The sequence below is a fragment of the Channa argus genome, chromosome 14 (genome assembly GCF_033026475.1).
Source record: "Channa argus isolate prfri chromosome 14, Channa argus male v1.0, whole genome shotgun sequence".
Taxonomy (NCBI): Eukaryota; Metazoa; Chordata; class Actinopteri; order Anabantiformes; family Channidae; genus Channa; species Channa argus.
The window spans coordinates 10,545,772-10,563,591 of record NC_090210.1 but is presented as its reverse complement, the minus strand read 5'-3'; the positions used below and the strand labels follow the sequence as shown (position 1 = coordinate 10,563,591).

Below are 17,820 nucleotides of genomic sequence, written 5' to 3'. Positions count from 1 at the left end.
GGCTTGCCGATAACACCAGCCACACTTCTTTCATGCAACTGAAATGTAATGTCATTAAATGCGATTAATTTAGCAAATTGTAAATGTCAATGTGCATCAGAAACAGAACCAAATCTCTGGACTGTATAATGCAGATGACTTAATGTTAGCAACTTTAGCAAACATATGCTAACAGACTAGGTAACATAATAGAGTAATATTTAACTTAACAATGTTTTGTGTGGTTCAGGCCCCTGCAACATGTAGCCTGGAGGTACAGGAATTGAACTACTGACCCTGTGGACAAATGCTCTTCCAACTGAACTTAAACTGCTCTTTAACCACAGTTTCTGTAGAACTGTTTGTCTGAAGAAAATACGGTTTATCATGTGAACAGAAGCCCTCAATGTCTGACTCAGCTTAGCTTTTGTAAGCTCCAAAAATCTTATTACTCCTGCATAATGTCTAATATAGCCTCTAGCGGTAGTACAGTAGTTCCCACCTCATACAAAAAAAATTTAGGTTACCCAAATGAAACTACTTTTTTAATGATTTGTCATAGACATAAAGATTTCATTCCATAGATTCAGATACTGTATCTGTACTACCTGACTGAAAAGATTTGTAGAAGAGAAGCAGTCTGCATTGAGGTGCAGCATTGATGAGACAGAGCAATTGTGTTTTCTTTTCCCTAGAATATCATTAATATTTATTGAAAAATCTAGCATTTGTAATGAAGGTCATATTCAGTACACTGAGATGTGTATAATTGCTACTTCTGCACTGTAGCTTGTAAAAAGTTCATTAATCATCCAAAGTTCATTTGATATTAGATATGTAGAATGCACTCATACAAACAAATGTGCACGGGCACATTTGCTAACATTACCTTAAAACTCATTCAAACTGAGTTAGTAGTAACTGTAATTTAGCTAAGCGCTCCCGTGGGTGTCTTTATGTTCAGTCTCTCAAGTCTGATGGAAAACATTTAATTCTCCTGCTGTGTGAGGAATGCAGTACACCATCAGTGCTCTTCATTCTTTCATTCTTCTTAATTAGGCACCTCAAAAGTGCAAGTCAGTCGAGTTCACTTGGATAATTAAGCACAATGGGAGAATGTAGATCTCACGCGGGGTCTGTTCCTGAATCTCGGCTAAATATTTGGTCTCTATGTTCTTACTCTATCAACAACAAAGCTAAATTTTTGTGGTCAAGTAAGTCAAAGCCACTTTTTACAGATCGTTATTTTGTCTTTATTTATTTTATTATTGTAATAATGTAACCTTATCTCACATAATCCATAAGATTTGCATAGATTGAATAAAAAAAAAAAAACAGCTGCAAGAAAGATTTAAATCATTCAGAGTAACTTACTGTATATAATGATGTTGTATCTCAACTCAGGAGGTTTAGTAGTTGAAGTTTTCTTTAGCAATGTTGCTCAGAAATAAATGAAGCATTGACACTGTGTCATTATGTTTGACCTTGTGTGTTCCGACATATCGAGGTCAAAAAAAAGAAAAAAGAAAGCATAACTTGAACTAAAGCTTGAACTTAAAAATCTATTTTAGTGGAATGCTACTATCAATATATTAAATAGACCGTATTATTTATCATATATCAGTGTACATCTGTACAGTTAAATGACTTGTTTAGCCAACATATTTCTTCTGTCACTAAAATAAACGTAATTAATCTAGAAGAATCCCAGAGGCCTGACATCAAATTACTTTAGAAACTACATTTCCAATTTTATGTCTCTCTGTTAGGCATCCTGCAGGTTCAGTGAGGCCATTCTTTAACCATGCTCTCCATCTGTCTCAGTTCCTGTTAAAAGGGACTCAGGCCAGGGATGATATTGCCACGGAGGCCTATGAGGAGGAGCTGGACATGGGAAGATCTGGCTCTTATCCCAACAACAGCCTCACTTCAGCCTGGAGCGAGCACAGCTTGGATCCTGAGGATATACGGGTGGAGTAGCATGTAACATTCACAGTAACATAGAGTACTGTATTATGCAGGGTTATTCCAAGTATGTGTGGTCTTTTGCTATTCTCTTAAGACAGCATTAATAAGTGTCACACAGCAAATTGTTGACAGGTTGCACTAGTTTCTAATTCCTTAAAAGAAAAAACATTTCTAATAACTTACATAACATAACAGGATGAGCTGAAGAAGCTATACACCCAGCTGGAAGTCTACAAACATAAAAAGATGCTTGCCAACAACCCTCACCTTCACAAAAAACGCAACTCCAAGAAAGGCCTGGGTCGCTCCCTGATGAAACGGATAACAGAGATCCCAGAGACCATGCACATACATCGGCAGTGCAGTCGTGAGGATGGCAGTGAACATGGCAGCAACCGCAGCACTTTGAGAAGAAACCCGTTTGAACCGAGTCATCACGGTAAGACCCTGGTTCTGCTTGATTAGTACGTGCAGGGTGATATCAGCAGCAGGAAAATTTATCGCTGAGTTTCACCTTTGAAATAATGTACATGACTGAGCTGTTAGATGAGTTAGAGCCTGCGCGCTTTTTAAACTGTCTGGAGTTGTAAGAAATGTCATTAAATTTCTACAAACATAAGTTCCACATTCAAATGTGACAAACTTTATATTAACATTGCTGTATTTTAACCTTGGAGAATTAAATGGGTTTCGCATATGATCAATTTTATTATTTATTTTTTTACTATGACAAAATACATACAGTGAGAAAGACGTATTAACCCTATACATTGAGATACAATATCTTTCTGTCATAAGTGGGTCCTAAACCGAAATTATCAATCTGTCTGAATAAAAGTCACATTGGCCCATCCAACAGTTGTCAAGACATTTTTAAGGGGGATTTATGGCAGGGTTTTTAAGTTTGACTTCAAAATGTCAGCCTCACTCAGTAAGTGGGCCTTTTTCTCTGGGAATATTCATGGTTTTATATCCAAAAGTTCAAATATTTAGAACTAAAATGGCGTACAGAGCAAAATATAAGTTGAACTGCAAATTGTATGGCCAACATAGAATAAACCTAATAATATTTTATTTCAAATGAGACGATAGTTAGCCGCAGTTGTATGAGTTAATCTATCCTAATATTGCTTTAATTTTATCTCAGGGAAACCTCGGGATGACTCCTTGAAAAAAAAAGTTATGGGCTTGAACAAGTCACTCAGTTATGACCAAGTTTGTGACCAGGATGAAGACACCAGAAGCCAGACTGGCTCAGCTGGGGGAGACAAAATGACCTCAGTTGGTGGCAGTGGGGACGGATCTCTACTGGGTTCCCTCATTGGCCGGAGACACGCCAAGAAACAGCTAGAACCAGCTGCGACTCCACCAAGGCTGGAAGCAGCTGAGTCCACCGAGTCTGTTCCATTGTTCTGGAAATCAGCCAGTGTTCACAACTTAACACACGAGAAGAAACCTGTCCAGCTGCGCACCTCCATCATGCAAAAGTCACTGAGCGTTATCGCCAGCGCTAAGGAGAAAATGCCAGGTCTTACAAACAAAACCCAAAGTGTGGAGGACGCCAGTAAGAAGGGACTGAAGGGACAGGAGGGAAGGATTCTGTCAGAGTTAGATGAGACACCTGAGCATTATCCAAAAATGATCATCAGCCAGTCGGTGGAGTACTCCAAGACACCTTTGAAGATGGGCATCATGAAGCAACAGGTGATTTCTACCTGTTCACATTATAAATCCGAATTACGTTGTTTAGCTTTAATTTTATAATAACTTAGTTGGTCAAAAAAATATTCAATGCTATTAATCACGAAAAATATACCAACCTGTGTTCTTCCAGCATTATTATATGTTATTTTAATGAGGAGGAGGAGTATGAAGAACAGGAGGTGCACAATGTACAAAGGGGTTACTTTGGCCTTCGGGGCAGTGGAAACATGCTTTCATAATACTGACATATCAGATGTCAAGTTGACATGGCACTGCCATTTTCCAGCAGATCTACAGTAGCAATTATTTTGAAATTCGGGCCACCCAAGTAATTCTGTGTTGATCCTAAAACAACGTCTACTGTAGCTCTTTAGCTGTCAGATTCTCCACTGTGTTCACAAGCTAGTGACTGACCTTGTCTGCCTACATTCTGGTGTTAGGAAGCCAGTTAGTTTATTAGAGCTGTATTTTTTTACACCAGTTGCCTGCTGCTGCTGGAAAAAACACTGACAAGACTGAACGAAAACCATATTGTTGCCGGCCATAAGACCCAATCAATGAGATAAGAGAAGTTAAAACACTACAGCAAATGCAGGTGGTACATATTTGTGCCCTTGAGACTGTGAGGAACCCCTCTCACAAATTACATATGTGGTGATTTGACTTATTGTTAATATACAAATCACTGACTATAAAAGTTTTGAGTTACAGTGAGACAGCACTTAACATCTTCTGCCGTTACATTCTGAACACAGGAAGGGGTTACAATACCCCCGTATATGAACAGCTGATATCAGCTTATGTATTCATGCCATGACAACACCATAATGACTCTGACATGTGCGCAAGGTGGTGAACCAAGATTTAATGTTGGACAGAGAAAAAAGTTAAGAACATCTTCTATTCAAATATTTATGACAGTTTTTGTCATTTGTTTATAATGAGCAGTTTATTAGTTAAACATTATTTAATAAAGAAAGTAATGAAAATAATTATTAATGGGTTACTATAAAATTCAGTCATTTGACATATTGGCATATGCAGTGATTGTTTAGTGGGTAGTTAATGTACCATGATTGAGTGACTACATCTGCTGATGAGGGATGTCAGAACAAGTGAGCAAGTGAACTCTAACACGAAAATGTAATTTTATGCCTTTATTGTACAGGTGAGCGGCAGCCAGCCGTCCATTTGCTCTGAGACAGGTAGGAACCTTTATGACTTGTCTGAGGTTTGTCCTTGGGAGCTGGAGGAACCTCAGACCCCCTCAGAAGGAAAGATCCAGAAACATGTTTCCATCGCTCCCGGAGAAACCACTGCTGGTCAGAGAGGCAGCAGCAGCTCTGGACTTACCAAAGGGGGACGTTCCCAGCAGAAGCAGAGAGCGGGTCAGTCCCCATCTAACAGACGTCGCTCCAAAGATAAAGGAGGAGAAAAAGAGGAAGTCAGGGACATGCGGAAATCCCATTCACCCAAGTCACCTCTGCCTCTCAAGCCAGATCTGTGCCCCTGGGAGTTCGAAGAGCAGCCCATGCTGCGAGGAGACTCAGATTCAATCTCCCCAGACAGAATAAGGCGTAAGAAAAGCGTTACTCCCACTGATGGCAAACCCAAGGGCCTCCATTCAGACCACTCCAAGTCTACAGGAAGCCTTTTGCAACCTCCTTCCCTGATGGTGGAGATCTGCTCATGGGATTACACTAGCCCCCCCTCACCCAAGCAGGAGAGGACCTGCAACAGTCCAACCTTGCAAAAGAAGAAACGGAAAGGCTCATGCTCGTCCAACCACAAGGCAGAGAAAGGGAGAGAGAAAAGCAAAGAGAGGCGAAACTCTTCCAGCAAGCAGCCATCTGAGAAAAGACGGGTTAGCCAGTCATCAGAGTGCAGCGGGCCAGTTTCTGAGCGGCGAAGGAGCTCCGCCAGAGATCCAGAGATGATGGAGATCAGGAGAGCAGAGGTTTTCTCCCAGGAGACCCAGAGCTTTACTCACAAAACTAAACCCTCACCGGAGAAGAAGAAAGAGGGCTCTTTGAATACTAGTCACAAACCTGCAGTCCTCAGAGGGGCAAAAATGGCTGATGTTTGCCCCTGGGACTTTCCGGAGGAAGAGTGTGGTAAGAGGGCATGATGACTTCTGTGACATTTGTATGTTTTATTTTTATTCACAGACGAACAGCACAGAGGATAAAGCAAAAAAACGGATGAAGGTACAACACTGCATTTGATAAGAACATTATTCTCTGTGTGACAAAGGTGAATAAATACCTTGTAAGGAAAGGTAAATTAACTCTGACCATAGATGCAATCTAAACATGACAATTTGCTAAAAGCAAACTACTCATTCGTGCTGAATTTACAGTCATTTGTTTAGTCTGCACTTTTGCTTGCACATTTGTCAAAGTTACACTGTCTGTATGTTTTATCACAGTACATCAAGGTGATTTGTAAATGAAACACATTTACTGTACCAGCAGGTCAGACAATCATTTCTCAAAAACACTAATGAGCTCATTGAGTACAGACATATGTGGCTCCTGGTTCTGTATGCTGATGATATTCGGCGCTATGCAGTAAGCCAGTGGAGACTCGCTGCATCGGATGCTGTTGATGAAAACAATCAGACAGGGAAAAAAGACCTGAGGAAAAATAAGATGTTACTACTGAGAAGCAGGACCAAAGCCCCACACACAGCTGTGAAGGCTTAACTTTAGGCTAAATCCATAATTCATGGCACAAAGATGATCTATTTGATTAGAGAAATGTGGGACTAACAAAGGATTGTAGTACAGATCAAAGTGGAGAATTGTGTGCTTTAGTAAAAAATCTCCATATGCAGTATGTATTTTTCTAAAAGGCTGTTGCACGTGGCAAACTACTGTATCAAGCATCCAATGAATGTTTATTGGTCAAATATGACAGTGGAATTTTTGATGTTGTTGCCTTTGGTATTCGTCTCCTTCTGTACCACATGATATATTTTTGAAGTGATGTGCATTTCTATCAATAATGTACACACATACTTCAGATGGCTTGCAGTTACAGTTTAGCAGTACTAATATATCTGTGAGCCTCTCCCTGCTGTTGATATTCATTTACTGTTCTATCTGTGGTCTTACCCACATCCCATCTTAAAAATAAAAACCTCTCTCATTACAAGGTGTATAATCTCCACGTGTTTAAAAAAATAAGATGAGGTCATTAAGGACCAAACCCAAGCCTGACTAGAATGGATGATGTGAATAATGCATTTTTATATCACTTAGTTGCTCATTTTACATCTGCTTGAATGCACCTTCCTTCACATCTTTGCACTTATTCGATCGCTAAAACCACATCTATGCACGACCAAAGCTTGTTGTTTTTTGTTAATGCCCACTTACTTTCTCACTGACAGAAAATGAGTAATTTCACATCATGTCCACCAATAACAGTCAGCCTCTCTGTCCTGCTATCAGCCACCCGCCGACGACACCTTATGTGATGCCGTCACACGCTGTAGTCAGTTCCGCTTCATTGTGGTTGCGCGTGCATGACAGTGAAAATACGTGGGGCCATGATAAACTAAAGCTCACCAGAAGAGCTAAAACAAATGTTAGAAATGCTTAAAGACAATGGCATATAAAAACCAGATGTTATCACGTATTTTACCAAGCCTTTGAGCTTCCTGTATAAGGCTTAAGCTCTTTAAGGATTCAGGAATCACCATCCGTAAAGTGAAAGGCTTGATAAATATACATGAAGCACCACTCTAACATTAACACAAGCTTTTTTCTTTCCAACTGTTTTAGGCTGTTTAGGCTGAAAAGAAATGTTGTAACTTGCCCACTGAATGTGTTTTATGCTTGTTATACTGTATAGTGTTGCTCCAAAAAGGTACAAACTGTTGTAGCATTCACTTGGAAGTATTTATATTGTACATTCATATTGTGTTGCATGTACATACAGTAAATACCCTGTTCTCAACTCCGAATTAAATATTTCTATAAAACCCCACTGTCATCGATTTGGCTCTCCCTTTAGATCAGGACTGTAAATTGAGATTTTTTATAATCATTGCTATATGTTGATGGACTTCCAGTGATGTTCCACACAGCTAAACACCTGCTTGTGAGGTTCTACTACACTTCCAGTTCAACTGATTTAAGTAAGGTCTCTAATGCAGCAGGTGTTTAATGTTCAAGCATCTGTACAACACTGCCCCCATGTGGAGGATAAAAATAATGGTTATAAAACAGTGTTGTCTTAAAAGATTCTTACTATAAAAGACACATTTCTCCATACACACATGGACACATTTGGGAAATAAAATGAATCAAACCTCAACTGCAATCATCATTTTTTATTTTATTTTTTCATTAAGTCAGTCAGACTGGCTCAGCTCCAGACAGTTAGTTTTGTGTTTTGTCTCACTTCCCTGATTAACAAGGAAACCTTGCTCCCTGTGAGCTACCACACAAGGGGTTTAAACTACTGTAAAACATCATATTTCATAAGTTGAGCCTTTGTATGTAAAATTAGAATTTTAAAGTAGCTAACTGTAAAAAATGGAGCAAAGTGCGATGTTTGCACATGAAATATCCTTGAGTAGAATTAATTAGTATGAAATTGAGGTATTTGAGTAGGAACTTTATTAAACTCCCAATTTTTTCCACGATTAACTATAAATGATTTCAATTCAACTTTATTTATATAGCGCCAATTCACAACCAAATCATCTCAAGGCACTTTACAGAATAAAGTCAAGACTAGTATAGAGATGTATAGAGAAAACCCAACAATTCCCCCGTTAGCAGGCCTTAGGCAACAGTGGAGAGGAAAAACTCCCCCTAAAGGAAGAAACCTCCAGCAGAACCAGGCTGAGGGTGGGCGGCCATCTGCCTTGACCGGCTGGGGTGAGTTGAAAAAAAAAGAGCAACAAAAAGTTAATGTCATGATCCCAGTATTAAAATTAACAACTTGTTGGTGATTAGCTTCCTGTAGTATTTTTAACACCTGCACCAGCAACCAGCTCCATCCTGCTGAATGAACACGCGGCGGTGACGTCATCCCTGCAGCAGCGGACAGGCTGAGTCCCTGCAAGAGGAGCAGTTGATTCGACCTACGGAGCAGCGCTGCACATCACAACATCAGAGCACACACGCATCACGGAATTTAACAACATGGGCAACGTACAGGTAAGAAATCTCGCTTTTCTACAACCTCTGCAGCTAAAATACCATTAAATTAGTATAACTGCATGGTGGAGATCAATTTAGAGGGACGAAAGCAGTGTTGCAGTCAATAAATCCCTACAAGTCAACTCTGAGTACCAGAGACATTGTCGACGGTCATACACAGGTTATTTATTACGAAGGGAAAACTTTTTTTGGAAACGATTCAAAAACTGCCTGCATTATAAACTGCGCAGTTCAAGGAGACTGTGTTCTGCCAGGCGCAAGAGGCAGCAGCAGCAGCAGCAAAGAGCAATGTTTCACAAAGGTTGATCAATAAGGCCGCATTGTGTTAAACGGCGGGTGGGCGAGGAGAGGAGGCTGCTGCTGCTGCTGCTGCCGCCCCATGACTCAGCAGGCACACAGGCTGCACCCTTTTCCTGCGGGACGAACTGGCCTGAGTATAACAGATCAAACCCTTTCATTCTTTCATTAGATTGAACGGAGAGTACACTGTGAATTGTATATAGGCCACAATTTAATATTACGCTTATACAGCATTATTTGGGATTTTTGCCGGCTGATAAAGTTAAACACACAGTATATGTTATGGACAAAATTTTATACACGGTATAGGCTTTAGGTTTATTAATACTTGCTTAAATTTCATAAAGGAGCCATATGTATTTGGACTAATCTTGTCATTTATTGATTTATTTTTTGATTCTGTAGCCCACTATAGTCCCATACGAGGACTTTGATGTGACAGCTGATATTAAAGCAATCAGAAAAGCATGTAAAGGTTTAGGTAAGTGATTTTTTTGCTCATTCTTTTATCAGTAATTGTGAATTACACCATTTTTCTTTAACCATCTCTCCTGTTATCCTCTCTGAGTATCCCCATTATCTTACAATTCATGGAATGCATGTTTATTTGTCTTCAGTAAGCTAAAACTCCCTGTCCACCATTCTGGGTTTATCCACATACAGAATTAGCTAAAGCGCCTCCAATAGTTATTGTTTCTATTATTTAAATGATGATTTTCATTTCAAAGTTATAACTGTCAAGTGCCTCAAGTCCCTCAAGATGGGACACATAAGTGTATTTCCATTCAGGACGGGTGATGAATTAAACAGCAATACACCACAAAGCTAAATGGAAATGACAGTTTACAGACTGAGTTAACCAGTGGATTTAAAGGATCAATGAAGTATGTAACTTATTTGGAGTATTTCTTTGGCAGAAACATGCTCTAGAAGGCGCTGTTGAAGAGTCTTATGAAGTCAGAGTCACAGAGCAGTGCTGGCATCAGTGTGGAAGTATTTATATTTTAGAAGTATCTAAAAGTTTTTAGTGAGGCCCAACCTTCTAGACTATCAGAGAACTTTAAAAATTTCTGTTTGATTAAAACTGTATGTTTTGTATTGTAATTTTATAAGGACTAATACCTGAGGGGCTTTGTGCAGAGCCCATTTAGTTTCATTTGAGTCCTTCTGAATTTAACACGTTATGTGTATCCTTTTGCATGATCTTCAGGCACAGATGAAGAAGCCATTATTGAAATCCTGGCCAATCGTTCTGCTGCTCAGCGTTTGGAAATAAAACAGGCCTACTTTGAAAAGTATGATGATGTAAGTATCTGCCTGTATTTCTTACAAACACAAACACACTCACACACACACACACACACACACACACACACACGCACACACACACAATTATGCATCATGTCACTTCTGTGCTGGTTCAGGAGTTGGAGGAGGTCCTGAAGAAGGAACTGACAGGTAGTTTTGAGAAAGCCATCGTCGCCATGTTGGACGCTCGTCACGTTTTTTTCGCCAAGGAGCTGAGGAAGGCTATGAAGGGGGCGGGCACTGATGAAGCCGTGCTGGTGGAGATCCTGTGCACGGCCTCCAATGAGGTCTGTGCATATGTGGTACTGTTGCTTTGAAACCCATTGCTTTCTGTCACATTTGTTACCTGATTAGTGCAGCCCCCCTTTACCTGACTACAGGTCTACAGTAATTACCTCTTGCAATTATAAACATCTGTGTAGGTGCTCATGGCTTTTATGAAATCAGCCACATTATTTTTTATTTATAGTATGTCTCCTCACTGCCAGATAACCAAATTAAATGTATTTGTTTTCAGGCGATGTAACAAGTCTTGTTTATGACTTCTTGTCACTTTTCCTAATTCTTTATGAAACCTGCATTTCCTCAGTTTGATCGTGTTTCTCTGCTGGCAGAGTATAAACATTTTCATCCCCTGAAAAAAAAGGAGCATTTACTTCTTCTGCTAATCCAGCTTTTTTGTTAGCTGGTCACTAACTCTGCAAAGAGCAGACCATTTTCTGCTTAAACCATCTGCCGGCTGCTTAACACAATGCTAAAAGTCAGTGGGACAGAACCAAAACTTTAAAGTTTAAGGACATAAAATCAAGATAATGAGTTAGGAGCAAGTAATAACTCTGTGTAATCCTAGGGTGGACTGTAAAGGTGATGATTTATGCTGGTTTTCTTACTGCAAGCTATAATTAGATCCATAGCAAATATACAAACGTTGCTTAACGCAGCATTAATTCCAGTTAAATTAAACTCAGCTTCCTTTTACCAACAGGACATCATGAGCTACAAGGAGGCATATGCCCAAGGTGAGTTTTCTTCAGTGCTGACTCGTGTATTAACAGATACCAGTTTGAAGTTCCTCTCATACTGTCAGTTAACTGCACGTGGTTTTACAGAATATGCATCTCAGTGTCTTGTGTAGTGACTCATTTTACTATCTGAGTTCACTCTCGGGGTCAAATTTCAGTCATTACAAGTCATTAAAAATCACTTTAAGAGTCTCATATCGGTCGTCACTTTTGGTTCGACCCTACAGTGCACGAGTGTGACCTGGAGGCCGACATCGAGGATGACACCAGTGGAGATGTGAGGAACTTGCTGATGTCCCTGCTGCAGGTAAACTCTCCTTCCTTTTTGGTTTATTGAAAAAAAAAACAACATAATTTTGAAACTGCTTTGAATCACATATATTTTAAGTGGCAGTCTTGAGTGTGGTAAAACAGAACAGCTACTCATTTTTTAATGATGATTCACCTTTGAGGACACCGCTCACATATTACATCATGGTTTGGTGTGCTCTGGCCCCTGTGCCGTCTGCAGCTCTGTAAGTGCTCCCACTCTGGTCTGCTTCCCCTCATTTTTTTCACACACAGTGTGACTGACGTTCCCCAAAGCTGCAACTTCAATGGCCTCCAAATATTTCCTATTAATGTGGAGCAGATGATCATAATCCCAGTAAATGCTTGATATTATTTTAAAGATCTATCTTTGACCTTTCCTTCACTGACTTAATCTTTTCCCTCTCTCTCTCTACATGAATCACCTCCCTTATTCATCCTTTTAAACCCCCCTTCTCCTTTATCTCTCTTGTGTTTCTCTCCGGTGTCCCTCTTTCTCTCCAGGCGGGTAGAGACGAAGGCTACGAGGTGGATGAGGGTTTAGCCGAACAGGATGCCACGTCTTTGTTTGAGGTATGTTTGCACACTGATGGAATCAGAACTGCATAATTCCCTCAAATTAAAGTCCTTTATCATAGTTTGTCTTTTAAATAACACAGATTTTTACAAGGTAATGTGATCCTGAATAGAGACGTGAGCCCATAATGACTGGTAAATCCCACGAGTGCAGCTTGTATTAAATCAAAGCCGCATTTGTTGTATTGCTGTTCTGTGACTTATAATATTGCAGTACATGATTGCAGGAGTCATGTAGAAATTCCCAGCTATGGTGTAAAGGTTCATTCCTAGCGCTTTATAGTAATATTTTGCTAATTAAATGTGTGCAAACATCTTACAAAATGTGCTTCTCAGTAATGACTTCTTTCAGTTCAGCAAACACACGATTCACCAATATTTTTTACCCCTGACAGTGCTGTTGCTCTACCCGTGGAAGTGTAGATGTGTTTGTTATTTAACTCTCCACTTCAGTCCAGAATGAAATAAATATCTAAACTACTCTGATTGCCAGGGCAAGTACAGACATTTATAAATGAATCCCAGTGAGTTTGTCAAAGCGCTGGGGGCTCATCTAGTGGCATGCTATGTGTTAAAATATGTATTTCTGTGGCACTTTGTACAATGATGTTCCCCACAGGATACATTTCAATACTTCTTGAGATTCCTTAAATTTTAATGAAGTCGCATCAACATATCAAAGTTTGGTTGGACCCATACTTTCTTATCTACTTACAAGCTACAGCAAATGATGTTTGGGTCATCTCAACTGCAGTTTATTGTTAATTATTTATATTATATTATATATATATATAATATATTATAATATATTATATATATATTAGTGTTTAGTGTTAATTATGTTAGGATACTAACACACAAAACAAAGACAGTAGACAGGGTAAATATTACATTTGCTGCTAGCTTGGCTGTAGGTTCCTATGAGGTTTCAAGAATTTCCTTTAGTGAAACAGTTGTTTTTTATCGTTGTTACAGTTATTATGTGTCATTCTGTAATTGTTATGATTAGTCAATGTGCTGAGATATTTAGACAGAGATGCAGTTAGACAGAGATGCATCCATCAAGACAAATACTCACAAATTTAGGTGTTACTAACTTATGATGTTTTTTTTCCTCTTTGTGGAACCATCAGGCAGGAGAAGGCAGGTTTGGCACTGATGAATCAACTTTCACCTACATTCTGACACACAGGAACTACATGCAGCTCCAGGCCACCTTTAAAGTTTATGAGTCTGTAAGAAGTACTATTACAAAAAGATACGTTTTTCCAAGATGGCTTTTCATCATTGTTGATATTAGCTGATGCGTTTACATAATGTTTTGCAGCTGTCAGGAACAGACATTTTGGACACCATTGACGCTGAGGCCACAGGGACTCTCAAGGACTGTTACGTTACTCTGGGTAGGTTACAGTGGGGGGACTCACAAATCAACGGACATAGTCAGATCAGTTAAGAGTTCCTTTTACAACAATTCTGCCTCTGTGTGTCTGTGATGTATAGTACGGTGTGCTAAGAACCCGCAGCTTTACTTTGCCCGACGTCTTAACGGTGCCATGAAGGGACTGGGCACTGAAGAGGACACGCTCATTCGTATCATTGTGGGCCGTTCCGAGGCAAGTGTGTGTGTGACTGCATAGCCAGATGGCAAAAAACAAATTTGGGTATTAAAATGTGTCCTAAAAGTATATTTGAGTAGTGTAAGCCTTCAATTCAGAAGCCAAAATAACATGGAATAGTGTTGACAGAATGTTGTGGTAACAGGAGTATGATGTTGCTAATCCACAGATTGACCTGGATACGGTGAAGGACATGTACCTCGAGAAGTACGATGTTACACTGAAAGACGCCCTGGATTCTGAGTGCGGTGGAGACTTCAAACGCCTCCTTATTGAGATCTTGCACTAAAACCTTTCACTTTTCTCCCACAAGCCTTATTTAACCACTGTACCCACTTAGCCTTCCTCCTTACTCCTCTTCCATTTACTATTTTGACAGTTTCACTCATGCACTTTATGGTCTTCTTTCTACTTATGTCCTTCATCTTCTCTCTCACATTATGTCAGTTCTCTTCGCAGCGTGGACCAAAAACCAACTCAATATTAAAAGTGTGTGACCTGTATGTAAAACGTGCATTTATAGTCTTTAAATATACAGTTTTGTGAAGAACATTACACTCACTGGAACTTCTCTTATAGTCCAGTATACAACAAGGTGCATTGAATATTTGTTATCCACAGTTTAATGGCAGCATATTGGAACTTATTCTGTGCAGCTGAGCATGATGCTAACATATTTATGGAAATAGAAATACTTTACTCACAATCAGCAACTTTAGAGTTTTTGTATTTCAGCTAGTCCACTATTACAAAATGATCCCAAAGCTACAAACACGAGGAGGCTGCTGCAGCTCAGCATTAATTATGTGTTTGTCACTTTAATTCATCTCTGTCATGCATCATAATTGTCAGTTTCACCAATTCTTGCTCCAAAGATGCCTTTCATGCCTTTTAGAGTGATGCAATTTCATTTTTGCTGCAACACTTAAGTGCCGAAACATCATGTTTGATCTGAGCACACCAGAAAATTAATTCTACAGGATAATATTATTACCCTAACGTCAAGGTGTGAATGACTAAAAGCTATGTGGGATTTTAACTGTTTGTAGTTTTATTTTTAATCACAGCTCACAAGCTGCCTTGTTCTCACATTGTTTGTACACATTTTTAGACAATTTGTCGTCTGGTCATTCAATTCATAAACTCATAAATCAATGTAGTTCAGTGTATTATAAGACCTTTACATTGATCATAATGTTGAATAAGACATAAGTGTTTTTCCATAACATAGGAATTATCACAATCAATACACTGGAAAAGTATCTAAACTTATTTTATTTAACAGCACGATTACAGTGATATAATGATACTATATTATATGTTGTAATACTTTCAATTCAATAAATTCAATTAAATGAAAGAAGTCCTTATTTACTTTGATTATTGGCATAAAATCTGTGTGCATGTAGTGATAATACATTTTAACATACGTATATGAACAAAAAGTTCATGTACGTTCTCTTTATTTCCTGGAGAGGGCAGTATTAGACCACTAGGAATATACTGTATGTTATTGCATATGGCTTTGTATTAAATATGATATTTGATCAAATCATTTAAGTCATGTTTTTAGATATAAAACCTATAAAATAACGAGCTTAAATACACATGAACATATTTTGAACCATTATTGTTTGTAGGTTTAGGACAGGGTTTAATATATTGGTTGTCATGTCGTTCTGCTGTCAGTGACTTTTCTACAGCTTTTATTTACTTTTTCTTCCACATTCCCCTCTGTGTTTTTTTCATCTTTCTACCACCTTGTTGTTCTGCTCCATGGTTGCTTCAACATAAAGGCCGAACTTGGGAGGACACCTGCTTTCTGTACATTTTTACTACCTCTATATTCACAGTCTGTGCAACACATGTAGCCCAGTTCACCATCCACCTCATAATACCTTGGACAGTGTGTCTGTGTGAGAGGCCTGTGTGGACGTCATGTGCCCATTGATATGAGATAACAATGGAGGCTTCATGCAGTGTACAAAGTGAGACATTTTTGTCAATGTATTGTAGTTTTTGGGAGGCATCCAGGCTAGTACAACATTTTTAGAATTCTTTTCAAAGCAAAACAAGGAACTGTTTTTAAGGACTTAAATGATGAATGTAAAATTATGTTAAAGTGATAAAGTGGTGACTTAGAGAGAAATTAAGATAAAGTACAATGTTTTTTTTTCTTTTAACATTTATTCTGATCCTCTTCCCTCTTTAATGAATTTCACACCGTCACTTAAATCAACATAATGCCAATGTAAATTACAAAATCCAATTATATAATAATGTGTTCGTTTAGTTTTACCAGTCTGTTGTGGCCAGTTTTTTTTTTTTTTTTTGTATTTTTTGCTGCTATCTGCTGGGGCAGCAGCATCAGAGCCAGTTACACTAACAAACTGAATTAACTGATTAAGAAAGCTGGCTCTGTCCTGGGGACCACTGTGGAAACTCTGGAGTTGGTAGTGGAGAGGGGTTTGCTGTGCAAACTGTTAAACATCATGGAGAACAGCTCACATCCTCTCCTCAAGCTGATGTTCAATCAGCGGAGCAGCTTCAGGAAGAGGCTTCTTCTAATCCTCTGTGACCTCCTGTACTGTACAAACAGTACAGGAGGTCATTTCTGCCAACAGCCATTAGTCTGTACAATGACTCTGTGTGGTGTCAGGAGACAGAACTTCAGCATTTCATCACAACATAACTACAATAACTGTAACATACAGCCACTGTTTCTGCATATGCACAGGAGTAAAAACGGTAAACAGCTTGAACTAAGGCATTTCAATGGACAATACAGGAACATATCTCTGTTATCTTATATCTTAGTACTTTGTATATATACTTTATTATTATGTGTAACAGCTACTCTGATGCAAACATTTCCTTTCGGGGATTAATAAAGTGTCTATATGTATGTTTTTTCCCAACACACATACATGTATAAACGTGTAGTGGCCAAGACACACCCATACTCACTTGACACACTTAAATGCTCGTGTTTTCCTCCATCTGTGCTCTGTTAGTCAGCGAACTAATCCGTCAACTAGTCCAGTGTCTCTGTACTGTTGGGCCCCTACCTCTTTTCTCAAACATTTATCATCCTTAAACCACCATAGCCAGCCACCCATTAGCCTGATAGTGGTTTTGATTTGTATCAAGATATGCTTCCTCAGCTCAGGTCTGGTTATCATCTTTGGTCCTAAGTTCCTAACAGAGACTGTGCACAAGGTTTAGACTTACTGTACAAACTTTGCTGCATATGTTTGAAGGAACTGTCTGGTCAAGCAACCTTGAAGCAGAGGGAATTAGAAGATTGTGGGAGAAGGTTGTGGTGGTCTTTCCAAATCTCCATGAGACAACTTATGTGAGACATGTGAGAGCCTTTAAGACATAAACCTGCATATTAATGGATTGAATCCCCTAAAAGACAAGTTTTTTATTTTATTAATGTATAACACACAAACCTGGAGGTCATGACTTCAAGGGACTGAAATAATAGTATCAACTGATCTACTGGTTTTCAGAAAACATATGCTCAGGGTTGAAATATGTTTTTTGATCTTGTGCCAATGCAGTGTAGAACTCTGAGAATGAGGAGGTTGCCGATGGAAGTGCGTAGAAAGGCCATTAGGAGGTTAACTACCACACAAATATAATTTAACTGTTTAAATTTATGATAAAGAACTTCTGTCCTTTGATGTATAATAGGAAACACCTGACAACATTTGCTAGGAGCAAACATGTTCAGTGCAGTTTCCACATCTCTGACTGATGCCTGTAGGGAAGAGCTCATGATAGGATTACCACATGCAATATTATCTCCACTGTATGAGGATTTTGTTGTTGTGTTGTTGAAATAGTCTACAA

General features: G+C 39.0%; 2 protein-coding genes across 4 annotated transcripts in view; both read left to right on the top strand.

Moving 5' to 3' along the window:
- gpr158b (G protein-coupled receptor 158b) overlaps nucleotides 1–7,936 on the top strand; it is a 60,241-nt gene extending 52,305 nt beyond the window's left edge. Inside the window, exons 10-13 of the mRNA XM_067474928.1 lie at nucleotides 1,804–1,950; nucleotides 2,143–2,386; nucleotides 3,095–3,651; nucleotides 4,820–7,936. Of these exons, the coding sequence (XP_067331029.1) occupies nucleotides 1,804–1,950; nucleotides 2,143–2,386; nucleotides 3,095–3,651; nucleotides 4,820–5,779 (1,908 nt within the window). The 3' untranslated portion in view covers nucleotides 5,780–7,936. The remainder of the gene's footprint in view (nucleotides 1–1,803; nucleotides 1,951–2,142; nucleotides 2,387–3,094; nucleotides 3,652–4,819) is intronic.
- A 714-nt stretch (nucleotides 7,937–8,650) lies between these two features.
- anxa13l (annexin A13, like) lies at nucleotides 8,651–14,472 on the top strand. Of its 3 annotated transcripts, none has more exons than XM_067474942.1 (11): nucleotides 8,651–8,825; nucleotides 9,534–9,609; nucleotides 10,339–10,433; nucleotides 10,553–10,738; nucleotides 11,422–11,455; nucleotides 11,686–11,765; nucleotides 12,272–12,340; nucleotides 13,477–13,578; nucleotides 13,671–13,746; nucleotides 13,847–13,959; nucleotides 14,132–14,472. In XM_067474942.1, exons 1-11 carry the CDS (start codon nucleotides 8,811–8,813, stop codon nucleotides 14,249–14,251), a joined length of 966 nt encoding a protein of 321 aa, XP_067331043.1. In that variant the 5' UTR covers nucleotides 8,651–8,810; the 3' UTR covers nucleotides 14,252–14,472. The 3 variants fall into 3 exon arrangements, with proteins under 3 accessions (XP_067331043.1, XP_067331045.1, XP_067331044.1); XM_067474943.1 differs by having other exon boundaries at nucleotides 8,657–8,825; nucleotides 10,553–10,723; XM_067474944.1 differs by lacking the exon at nucleotides 10,553–10,738 and having other exon boundaries at nucleotides 8,653–8,825.
- Nucleotides 14,473–17,820: the final 3,348 nt, after the last annotated feature.

What these genes read in the sequence shown, in the direction of transcription:
- anxa13l (XM_067474942.1), top strand. An exon ending in TGCTGATGTCCCTGCTGCAG is followed by an intron (nt 11,766 to 12,271) that starts GTAAACTCTCCT and finishes CTTTCTCTCCAG; the next exon opens with GCGGGTAGAGACGAAGGCTA. An exon ending in GGACTGTTACGTTACTCTGG is followed by an intron (nt 13,747 to 13,846) that starts GTAGGTTACAGT and finishes TGTGATGTATAG; the next exon opens with TACGGTGTGCTAAGAACCCG.